Raw genomic sequence first — 11,710 nt, forward strand, 5'->3', positions numbered from 1 at the left:
AACTGTCTACATTTATTTCACCTTTTGCAAATACCTTTTACGTGCTGCGAAATTTATTTCACAAATTGGGAAGAGTACGTCCGTTCTACTTGTTTGTGATTGGTCTGCTGTCACATCAGTACAAACGGGACTCTCGTCTGCTGTATTGTCTCTGGTGTGTCGTCTACGGTGCTGCTTTCTTAGACCGGCTTCGACTGTTGACAGGAGAGTTTTAGTGTGGGAAGACAGAATGCCTTCAAGTCAATTTTCAAAATAATTGGATACTTGGTGTTCAGCCTGAACTGTTTCTTAGGCTACTCCAGTCCAGGACTTGGAGCACCTTCGGCATGTAGGTCCTGAATAAATCTACTTTTCTCTGTGTGTTTGCAGAAACACCTATCCCACGTTTCACCTTCAGCTACATGTGATTTCATAACTCTGAATATGAACAAGGTCTGCTGTATACCACACGTAAGAACATTCTGATAAAGGAGCAAGAGTCCAAGCACACTATGAGAGATTTTATTTTGATGGAGTTTGTCAGAAAACTGAGATGAATCCAGAGTGTTTTCGCTCGTCTCCATGGCGATCGCCGTTCTTCTCAACCCATGATCTGCCAAAGCAAGGACACAAGTCATTATGTGATTATCCTTTACAGAATCCTGCTGCTCAAATAGACCTGTAAAAGGACAGCATGAACAAGCTTATTCAATCCCTCAGTTACTGCCTAAAATGTGTGACTCAAATCATGCATAGCCAGCATTGACGTTAAAAGTCTTCTCTTTTTGGTTTTACTGACTCCGTTCATCCAGCTGATGTAGGAGGAGACACGGGTGAAGACAGTGGGCTTCCTGTAGGCGTTGCAGCCGGAGGAGGACACAAAGCTGGTCACACCGTGGACCACCCACTGGCCGTTGACGCTGCAGTTCAGAGGGCCACCGGAGTCGCCCTGAATTCATAGAAAACAAAAAACAAGCCGACCGTCAATGAATCATGACCTTTTAGAAGAGTTAGGAGTTAATGAGTCATTTACCAACGCAACTTATTTCTTCCTACTTTCTTCCCGTATCACTGTCCAATCCATTACAGCCTCAAGAAAGTTTGGACACAATGGGAGCTTCTAAAACTTTGACACTTTGTGCAGTTTAAGCACTAGCCTGGTTCATTGTAACTGACTTATGCCCCTGCTGATGCAGCAAGTAATCCTGCATGTGTCCCCCAAAATATCTTTTCTTGACAGGAAGGGGTCAGACCTCAGCTCAGAGGGAGTTGGGGGGGGGGGGGTTTAATTTCATTTTGTCATGGTGCAGTGGGACTGAATTCTAACTTTACAGTGTTTCTCCCTGTCTGCTTGTGCTCAAACATCAGTCCTGCTGTTCTTAACAGAGGGTGACACTGACGTCTGGACGAGAGGTGGAGAAACTGGGTCAGAAAAATTTGAGTTTAGGAGAAGTTTCAATGCCACATCAGACGTTTTGTGGGTAAAATTTTAATAGTTGTAACTAATAGCTTTAAATTTAATCTGTTTTCTAATGCTTTGTAGATCCATCATGAGCCTTTTATAAACATATTTTGGGCCGCTGGTTGAAAAAAAAAACATGACAAGGCCAGCTTTATGAATCTTCATGAACTGCACTGTAAAAACACAATGTCTAAAGTGAATGAGCTTGATTTTAAATCTCAGTCTCAATTGTATTAGTATGTTTCCCCTAAAGATGTCAGAAATGTCCAATGACTGATTTATTATGCTTCTGTTACATCCTGATCTAAACATTAATCAAGTCATTTATCACTCTTCATTGAGACAAGGTTGTCCTCCTGTGATGGGTATAAGTGCCAGGTATAGTTACCATGTGCTGTATTTGTGGGATCACTGAAAGGTGAACGCCACAAATTTTACACACGATAGTCAGTGTGTAGTTATGTGTCAGAAAAACCATCTGATAAACAGCCTGAAATGATGTCTGCTGATGAAGACTGCAGGTTTAAAAAATAAAAAGAGAGAATGTTTCTTCTGAAAGCCGTCCGTCATGACAGTGACAACACATGAAAGCAGAGATATAGTCTTTTCTTCTTTGTTAATGAAAAACTCAATGTAAGGGTCATCATTTTCCTGTCTATCGTTACCTGACAACCAGAGTCGCTGCCGCCTCCACCACAGACCATGGAGTCCTTCACGGTGCTGCCCCACCATCCGTAGCTGGAGCAGGTCTTGTGGTCAACAACGGGCAGGTAGGCCTGCTTCAGCTGAGCAGACAGCTGACCGCCAGCTGAGGGCGACAGGAGAAACATCCTTTATGTGTTAGAAGGATACACCTTTTAGAGCGGGACAATAGCAGCCACGTGTCCATGTGTCCTTTGACAAGACAATTAAACTCGCTGCTTTGATGGTGGCTTGTGAATGTGCATGAATGGGATTAATTAATCCTGATGGACACTTCACATAGCAGCCTCTCAGAAGTGAGTGAATGGAGGTTCAGTGTGTCCTGCAGTGTAAAAACACCAGAACAGTACTGATACAAGCTTAGGTGTATTTACTATTTAATGTACAGTGGTTTAATTGACAGATTACATTATTTCTGAAAATATTGAATTAAATAAATGGTAATATAACTGTGCAACTCACTCTGGGTGCGTCCCCAGCCGGTGATGTAGCAGGGGTTGTTGTGGGGCAGGACCTGACCTGAGGGGGGCAGAGCACCGAGCTGGACGTTGTTGTTGAGAGAAGCATCAGTGGACAGACGCAGGAGAGCAATATCCCATCTGAAGGCCAAAAATGTATTCATCTGTTTGTATGTGGTTGTAGAGTTTAATGCTAAAATTATTAATTAATCTGCAGTAAAATGATGCATTAATCTGTAGATTTTAGCTGCATTGTTAGTTTCCTGAAGAACAGCGTGATTTACAAAATAACTAATAGAGATTGAGAGAGAAGAGATTGATCCTTGAATTTGGGCTGTTTTGAAACAGAGGAAAGCGACAAACCTTAATGTTTAGGACGATGATCATGGAGAAACTGGTTATTCATTCTACATTGACTCATATGATGTATGTACATAACAGCCTGCGCTGTGTTTGCATGCAGAAGTAGATTCAAACCTTGACCGACAAGGACGCACTCACCCTCCGGCGACGTTGTTGGAGTTCCAGTAGGGGTGGAGGTAGACGCGGCTCACACTCATGTACTGCTCACTGCCTTCGTGGGAGTTGATGTTGTGATCTCCAAGAACAACACGCCAAGTTCTGGAACTGTGGATGCACAATCAATTATAATATTCATTACTCACACATACTCAGCCTCAGTTTATGATACTGTGCACAATAAAGGATAGCTGATGAAAATCCATACTGAAGATTAAAACTATCTTGTTGCTTTTATGAAAAATTGTGAATTTTTTTTGAGATATATAATAAGCACTTGAATAAAAACAGACTGGAATACATTAACACTGCAGTCTGATTTTAAATTTAGATGACGAGGATAAGCTTGTTAAACTGCAGCTGGTCACAAGTGATGCAGTTATGTAAATGTTGAGCTCTTTCATCCTCTGTCGTTTATATCTCTTATCTCTGTTAGGCTCTGCAGCTATTCTGTGAAGCATGAAACTCGTACCTGTCCACACAGTGAGCGGCGGTCATGACCCATCCCCTCTTGATCAGGGTGCCTCCACAGGTGTGGTAGAAGCTGCTGCCAGATTTGTACTGAAGAGAGATCTAATGCAACACGAACAGAAAGCATTACAACTACCAGAAGCTGACATGTTGATATTCTAGCTCAGGGGGCTTTGGCAGCATTCCCAATATGAAATGAAGCTTAACTACAGCACACTTGTGATTTGGCCTGATGAACTTATGTGTTTGTTTTCAGGGAAGTTTATGTAGCAGATTTACATTTCAGAGGAAAGAAGTCGATCAAGTGTTATTTTTTCCCTCCCTCTTAATGATCCAATCTTTATATTTACAATTCAGATTCATGTTTTTTTTCTCTATCTGAGGTAGTATTGGTCGTCTTCTCTGCTGTTATTTATTTGTGAGGTATACTCACTCTTTAATTTTGTTGATACCTGCGTAAAATATACCCAGAATTTAAAATATGATGCATTATTACAGACTTTAGGCCTTGTGTACCCATTTTAGTGTCCAATAGGTTGAGTAATGCAGGACTTACATCATGAACCATGATAAGTTATGTGTTAATGTTAAGTTAAGAGCTAATAAGGGTGGTGAACTTGTAAGTTTTGTGGCAACATAACTCACAGAAAAAAACTTGGAGTCCACCAGAATTATTTATTTTATAGTGGTGCAGAAGATGATAAATTAAATGTAGAGGCTAGATATCTTAAAGGACCTTCACACCTACAGAACTTGACATGTTAAAGTATTTATATATCAAATGTTTATTTGTCTAGAATGAAGCAAGTAAACCATTGCAACACATCACACCACTTAAACCCTTTGTTTGATAAAGAGTAATCTGGTTGAAATGGATTTCTGATTGCAAGACTTCTCCCATTAAGATTTGGCTACTTAAACAAAAAATGAAATAAACACTTCTAGTATACGCTTGAGTCAAACAAAGTGCTACACAAATTAGCTTTCAAATTCTCAAGGCAAAATTATGCATGATGTTGTTTTTTACAACTTTTCTCAACATCAGACTGAAATTGTTGATCTTAATAAGAGTTTTAAGTTTAGACAAATGTTCTGCCAACTTGGTGAGGCTGCATGTAGAAGTTTTATGAGTAGATAATGTACTGTACCTGCCAGGGCCAGGAGTTGGGTTTGGCCACTTCACCTCCAACAACTCTCTCCTCAGCACTGTCATCCTCCAGGAACCTGGGCTGGGGCTCCAGCTCGGCCAGCACTGAGAAACAGGAAGCATCACAGTCAGTAATAGATTAAGACAATGAGTGTGAGGAGTTGTGTGTGTGCTGAATGTCAAAGGAGAGGAAGAATAAAGCAGTGCTTACCAAGGGCTGCGAGAGATGTCAACAAAAGAAACCTGAGCATGTTTGCAGTCTCCTGAAACTTTCTGCACTGGACTAAAACCTCCAACCACCCTTTTTATACCCTCAGGCCACCTGTGTGCGTGTATGTGTGTGTGAATTCTGTTCAATACCAGCACGTGTCCATCTGTTTCTGGCTCACAGTTATCAGTACAGTATATGGAATAGCTGACTAAGCGTCTGAATTCATTTATCCACTTGTATTGGCCCTACTCTGTCACTGACATTATTGCCTGTTGGAAGCGAAGGAAATGTTTCGTCAATCCTCTAATATCTGTCAAAATTCAGACTTTAAACTTCATGACTTGGTTCTTTTTCTCTGGAGATACAGATGAAGGTGACCACACGCTGGGATAAAAAAAGAGTTAATGATTACACGGCACAGTGAAGCAAAACTGCAATTCAAGCTTGTTTGGTTACTTGTTCATTGAGCTCAACTAACATATGGTTATAGTTGAACCCAATAAAAGTCTGTTTCAATAGCCATGTTTTAAAATAAAATGCATTTTCATATTAGCCATGTAGCTGGAGACAAACAAAAAGAGGTCAAAGGTCTGCTTCCTAACCAAATTTCACACATGCTGCATGTTTTTTACAAATGTAAAATGTTGTATAGTAGCTTAATTTAGTATTCTTGTTCTTATGATGTAATGACCCATGTTGGTGCAGACCCCAAGGTATCTCCCGTCACTGTAGTATAGTTTAGAGTATGATGTATATTTTATTGCACAATAATATAGAACCATCCTCGAGCTCTAAAGATAATCAGGTTAGGTTTAAAAGTATTTCTGTGTAATTTATTGCCACCAATCAATGTTAAAACATATAACTTCTGTTTCTAGAGGTTTAATACATGCATGGCTGCTGTCAATTTGATGAAGCTGGGCTTCAATATTAGCAGATCAAAAAACAATATGCAGATTCCGTTTCTCAATTTACCACACATAAAGCAGACATGGCATCCATAACCAGTTAGATATTATTTATTCTTTTTTGTTTTGTTTAAATCTGGAGTAAAGAGAAAGTTATTGACACCAGCAGAGAGACAGTGGTTGCAAACCTGTCACTTAAAGCAACTTCTACCTTGGAAAAGCCCAAATGAAAGCTTCAAGCAAACAAATAAAAGGTGAAAGTTGGTATTTTTATTTGCCCATTTTGGAGTTGTTGAGACTCATTTTTTTGTACCAGGCTAAACACATTGACTCTGTATCGACTCATATTTGGAGCTTGCCTGCTATGGCCATTCATGAAACTGGAGTTGGCTTCACACTTCAGACCGGAGGTTACTGTTTGGTACAGATCCACAACTTGCTTTGAAAGAGCCACAGACTCCTCAGCCATGACTGGGCTCTCAAAAAGCATATAAATTCCCATGTTTGTCCAAACTGCACTGAAGTCAACAACAGCTGGTTTGAGCTGATAAAGAACTGTGCTTCGATTTTCCAAGAAATAGAGAGGAACATGACGAGAGAAGGTGACACTCAAAGAGTATTTTGTGTTCGACAAGTTGACAGTTGTTGCTTAAATCAGATAAAGATTTAGAAATCTAATTCAAAGTAGCAACTTGAAGCGGGTATTCCTCTTAAAGCCACTGATAAATATTTATCAAACACAGTGGAGCTGGTTTTTATAGCTCTATCTTTCCAAGCATTTAAAATTCTCGGATTAAAAGGTCATTGTTGCACAGGGCCAGATTTAATGCACACAGGCTGTTGATGGAATATGCACATCATTATGTTAAATATGTGCCTCTTCGTTTTAATGCTTAAACATTTGCTTAATGCAACAGAATCTATGTTGATCTTTCTAAAGACAGCGTGTCAGGCTCCAGGATGTCGATATGATCAGCAGCTGCTGAGCAACACGCAGACATCTCATCTGTATGATCACAGCTCTGTAATCTGCTCTTTACAGCAGGTTCGCTGTGTAGATTTGACCTTAAGGATACTGTGCATGTGTCCTGCAGATTGGTGTCACACTGTGAAATACCGTGTATCTGTGACGTTGTTATTTGTAATGGGAAATTGATTTGGAAGAGTAGTTTGTCATCTTGGAACATCATAGTTTTTGTATAAAGATTAATCAGCTCATCAGCCTAGCTTAGCATGAAAAGTGTGAAGAGGGGAAAAGAACAAGCCTGACTGTCAAAAGATAGCAACCTCCGGAGTGGAAAAATTAAGCCAATGCACAAGTGCAAAAACTGCAGTACCTTGAGTGTCCACCTGATGCTTTCTGCCAAAGCCATCAAAGTCACATACAGAACGCGTCGACTCAAAAAATGTCTTTTTTTAAATAGCCCGGTTCAAAAAAAAATTTGGTCTGGCTCATTTCTTTATTTTGGACCAGTCCAAATTTCAATTTTCAATGTTATTAAGACAAAGAACCATACGGGGGCGACATTGATCCAACTGACAGGCTCGAACTAATTGTTTGTCAGAAAGCCTATCAGCTCCACCTCTGTGCCTGTTACTAGGTTGTCTGTTTGAGACAGCATGTGACTGCATTGCATGTGCTACATGAGTCAGCTTCAGCAACCAATAGGTGATGTCAACATTTAAGAAAAAGAAAAAAAACTGCAGGTTAACAAATAAGGGCAAGAAAGCTGAAAATGAATGTCAGCATTTACTCAGGATTGTTTGATGTCAGGACTCAGATAACTAAAGTGTCCCTGGTCCTCAGTGTACCCTCTATATGCCTCTGAAGTTGTCCCATTTCTGTCACAGAGTTAACTTACAGAGTGCTGACAGCACTCACAAGCCACTCTAAGCAGGAAAATGTTGGATTTTTAAATGCAGCAGGCATTTCATCAGAGTTTCAGGGTTAGTTTAGAAAAATAGAACCCACAGGGTTTGAGGCGCAACACAAACAAGTGCAGCTAACATTGTATATAAAAAAGAGGTGCTTCTATATTTTGTTAAAAATGTGAAGTTGGGGGGCAGCGATGTCCCAGCAGTCAGTGCATGAGCCCCATGAACAGACGCTAAGATCCTTGAGAGTGAGCAGTCCAGGTTTAAATCTGAACATGTGGCTTCTTTCCCACATATCATTCCCCTTTCTCTCTCCCTGGTTTCTGACTTAACGAGTTCTGTCTGAATATTTTGCTATGCAATACTGTACCTGCCGAGGCCACTACCAGAAGCTGTGTGAAATCACCTCTTCCTCTCCCACAACTCTCCCTACAATGCTGCTCTCTGTGTGGCTGGGCTGCAGCTCTGGCTCAGCCAGCACTGGAGCACAGCAGTAACTAATAAAAAGACAATTTAAACACGGACTCCCCATTCTGTTAATTGAATCTAAATGTCGGACGGGAAAACAGTGGACTATTTTAAATTACAGAATTGGAAATTCTTTCCCACGGCTGTGTGGGCAGTGAACAAGCAGAAACATGAAAATGTCTTGTTTTCTCTTGTACTCTGTGCTGACCTTCATTTGATGTGATCACTGCTGAGCTTGGCAGAGTGGCACCTGTGGTCCTTCTCAGACATTATCAGAGTTTGTGATAGTGTGTGTGACGGCGTGTTGCTACATAACATTGAATTTACTTTCACATTAAAATCGTTTCCAAGAATGTTAAAGTCCCGAACTTGCCAGAAGTTGATCAATACTTTAAATGATCCCATTTCTTGGTATTTCTAAGGGTCCTTTAAATGTGTCTGTCTCAGAGTAGGAGGATAATTGATGCTTAGGCAGAAGGAACCTTGTAACCTTCATAATGACACAAATAACTGTGGCTGCATAAACTCCTCGATAAGAAATGAGTAATCAGTCAAAGTTCAATAAAGTTTATTTTCTGAAGGGTGAGACCAGTCGAGGGAAACAGTACAGCAGATGAAAACATGGTGGTGTCTGTCTTTGTTTGCTGCACAATGGATGACTCCTCTGTTTAGTTTAGTTCATGATCTGGAAAACAGGAGACACAAATAAGGATTGAGAATCTATCAAATCAAAACTCACATTTCAGCACTGATTAGGATAGTTTTTTTTAGTTACATTCTGTTACACATGTTGTAATATAAATCTGAAATACTAACAGAATCCATCCAGTCGATGTAGGCGGAGACACGGGTGAAGACTGTGGGCTTCTGGGGATAGTTACATCCATAACCAGACACAAAGCTGGCAATGCCATGGACGTAGTACTTTCCATTAACAAGGCAGTTCAGGGGGCCACCAGAATCACCCTGCGAGAAACGAAAGCAACTTAAGGAACGTGGGTAACAAGAATTAGTGGTTGATAAAAAATTAAAATGACACGCAGAGATGACAAAGGCATAACAATAAAAAATACATCCTAAGGCCAATGCAATTGATATCTATTGAGCATGAATGTATAAGAGAAGACTCACATTGCACCCAGCCTCAGAAGCACCACCACCGCACACCATAGTGGGCTTGACAGTGCTGCCCCACCAGCCGCTGCTGGAGCAAGTGTCATGGCCGACCAGAGGCAGGAAGGCCTGCTTCAGCTGAGAGGAAAGGCTGCCACCAGCTGCACGAGGTGAAATCAGAGAGTTAAAATGTATAGCAGAAAAGACTAAACCTGGCACTGTGAATGCCCACAGTTAGCCAGAGGTGATCATACAACCAACTCACTGGAAGTGCGTCCCCATCCGGTGATGTAGCAGAAGTTGTTGTGGGGCAGAATCTGGCCGGAGGGAGGCAGAGAGCCCAGCTGGGCGTAGGAGTTCAAGGTGGCGTCAGAGGACAAACGCAGCAGGGCAATGTCAGATCTAAGGATCCATAGATTGACATGAATGGCAAGTGAGAAAAATAAAGATAAATAATGAAAGTATTAACAATTAAAATATTCTCAATTACAAAATCTGAGTCAAAGTAAAGATGTAGTAAACAGAGAATATTTGTGTGCGCACATGTGTGAAAAACTGACTCTTCAATAGCTGGCAAGCACAGTAGTTTTCTTCTTCATAACAGACGCCTGTGCCAGATACATGCACGTTTAATGGTCTTAAAAAAGTCTTGGATGTGGGAAACCAAACTGTAAATGCTCACCCTTTAGCCACGCTGCTGGAGTCCCATCCCTGATGGATGTAAACCCTGCTGACACTCTTGATCTGCTCCCTGCCACTGTTGCTGTTGAGGTCATGTTCGCCGATGATGACGCGCCATTCCCTATTACTGCAATATAAAAAAACACAAAGCAATGAAAAACAAAAGATTAGTAACAATTCATGAGATCAATGCAACTCATATTTGTGTTGTTTTTTTTAAGCAATCTGATACTACAAGTTAAGACCCTAAAGCACCAATACCCTGCTATTTTTTCATCCTTCATTGTTTCTTTTCTTACTTCTATTCACATAAGTAAACTCTCTTGGCATGTGACAGTTACAAATAATACTGTGGGAAGTTTCCTCATGCTGGTGACATTTAGAAACACTGAAATACCTGGATATTATAACCAGAGCTGCAGATCCAGAAGTCATATAATCAAAAATAACTTACACAGGTAAAGAGAACTGAGCCTGTGCTTGAGATAATTATTAGTAATTATGTTACCTGTCCACACAGTGAGCAGCAGTCATAACCCATCCTCTCTGAATCAGGGTTCCTCCGCATGTGTGGTAGAACCTGCTGCCAGATTTGTACTGAAGAGAGATCTGATTGGGGGAGAGATAGTTTAGAAAGACTTATTGCTGATTCTGATAAGGAGTTGATTTAATAGGTCACTTTGTTTTGCCAAAACTGTGTGTGTATCCTTTGATGTTGAGTTACCTGCCAGGGCCAGGAGTTGGGGCTGGCCACTTCACCTCCAACAACCCTTTCAAGGTTGTCTTCCAGATACCTGGGCTGGGGCTCCAGCTCAGCCAGCACTGGTTAAAAATGGGAAAACTTAACTTACAATCATGCTCTCCCAGAAGTCTCATCATGTGATTTACTCTCATTTTGAAAAAAAGAAACCAAAAAAAAAAAAAAAACAAGCAAAGTGGGCAGCCAGAGTGCAAGAGTTTTTTGGCAGAGCAGAATATGAGCCTGGAGCTGAGCGTGTTGATGGAACTAAAACTGAGTGACAGATTGGATAGCAGAGCAACTGACTTATGAAAAGTAGAAGGGAGATAAAGTTAAAAAATTAATTGTTTTTGGTTATTGTCTTACCCAAGGCTGCAAGGCTTGTCAACAGCAGAAACCTGAGCATGTCTGCAATGTGTCAGAACGTCTTTGCAACGGAACCAAAGCTTCCCTCTGTCTTTTATACCTCAACACAAGCTTTGCTGGCATGAAAAAGTTTTTTTTTTTCTGTTACCCTGATGTGAGAGAAGCCAAGTATGCACCTGTGGTCTGTCTCACACACTGTTATCAGTCTCTAAGCACACACCTCTGTGCTTTGACCAGTAGAAAAAAACAACACACACCCGATCTCATAAGTCACAAATTTTCACAAGACTTAGTTATATTAGTTATATAGAGTATTTTTATCAATTTTCATCAAGTTCATCAGATCTATTTTGGGCGAGGATTCATTGAAACAAATACTTGGGGGGGATCAGTGTAATATTGACTTCCTGACTAACCATTTATTATAGGAAGAGGAATCTTACAATTTAGTCTTAATAAAGAAAGATTTTACCATCATTCTCACCCAAGGCTTTAGAAACTTATTTTTTTAATGTACTTAAAATAAATTTTTTTTTATTTTTGCTGTTACTCCCAATAAAAGGAACCCCAAAATAAGTTGTCCCATGCAATAAAGTGCATGTTCTAGTGAA

General features: G+C 40.5%; 2 protein-coding genes across 2 annotated transcripts; both read right to left on the bottom strand.

Annotated features, from left to right (window-relative positions):
• Positions 1 to 498: 498 nt before the first annotated feature.
• On the bottom strand, positions 499 to 5,013 carry LOC306822817 (elastase-1-like). The gene is made up of 8 exons (XM_079342052.1): positions 4,950 to 5,013; positions 4,740 to 4,843; positions 3,593 to 3,693; positions 3,103 to 3,228; positions 2,606 to 2,742; positions 2,107 to 2,249; positions 779 to 928; positions 499 to 592 (listed from the first exon to the last, which is right to left on the bottom strand). The coding sequence occupies exons 1-8, from the start codon at positions 4,987 to 4,989 to the stop codon at positions 581 to 583; spliced, it is 813 nt and encodes a 270-aa protein (XP_079198178.1). The 5' UTR covers positions 4,990 to 5,013; the 3' UTR covers positions 499 to 580.
• A 3,738-nt stretch (positions 5,014 to 8,751) lies between these two features.
• Positions 8,752 to 11,179, bottom strand: LOC306822816 (elastase-1-like). Its single transcript, XM_079342051.1, has 8 exons — positions 11,100 to 11,179; positions 10,719 to 10,816; positions 10,503 to 10,603; positions 9,996 to 10,121; positions 9,579 to 9,715; positions 9,332 to 9,474; positions 9,017 to 9,166; positions 8,752 to 8,885 (listed from the first exon to the last, which is right to left on the bottom strand). The coding sequence occupies exons 1-8, from the start codon at positions 11,137 to 11,139 to the stop codon at positions 8,874 to 8,876; spliced, it is 807 nt and encodes a 268-aa protein (XP_079198177.1). The 5' UTR covers positions 11,140 to 11,179; the 3' UTR covers positions 8,752 to 8,873.
• Positions 11,180 to 11,710: the final 531 nt, after the last annotated feature.

Source organism: Symphodus melops (genome assembly GCF_947650265.1).
Source record: "Symphodus melops genome assembly, chromosome: 4".
In the NCBI taxonomy this organism is placed as follows: domain Eukaryota; kingdom Metazoa; phylum Chordata; class Actinopteri; order Labriformes; family Labridae; genus Symphodus; species Symphodus melops.

Bases quoted from the DNA above. Each gene is read 5' to 3' on its own strand.
- LOC306822817 (XM_079342052.1), bottom strand. From the start codon at position 4,989: ATGCTCAGGTTTCTTTTGTTGACATCTCTCGCAGCCCTTG. The intron at 3,229-3,592 runs GTACGAGTTTCA...GTGCATCCACAG, and splicing joins GCCGCTCACTGTGTGGACAG to TTCCAGAACTTGGCGTGTTG. The intron at 929-2,106 runs GTAACGATAGAC...CTATGAATTCAG, and splicing joins GCAGCGACTCTGGTTGTCAG to GGCGACTCCGGTGGCCCTCT.
- LOC306822816 (XM_079342051.1), bottom strand. From the start codon at position 11,139: ATGCTCAGGTTTCTGCTGTTGACAAGCCTTGCAGCCTTGG. The intron at 10,122-10,502 runs GTAACATAATTA...TTTATATTGCAG, and splicing joins GCTGCTCACTGTGTGGACAG to TAATAGGGAATGGCGCGTCA. The intron at 9,716-9,995 runs GTGAGCATTTAC...ATGGATCCTTAG, and splicing joins TCCAGCAGCGTGGCTAAAGG to ATCTGACATTGCCCTGCTGC.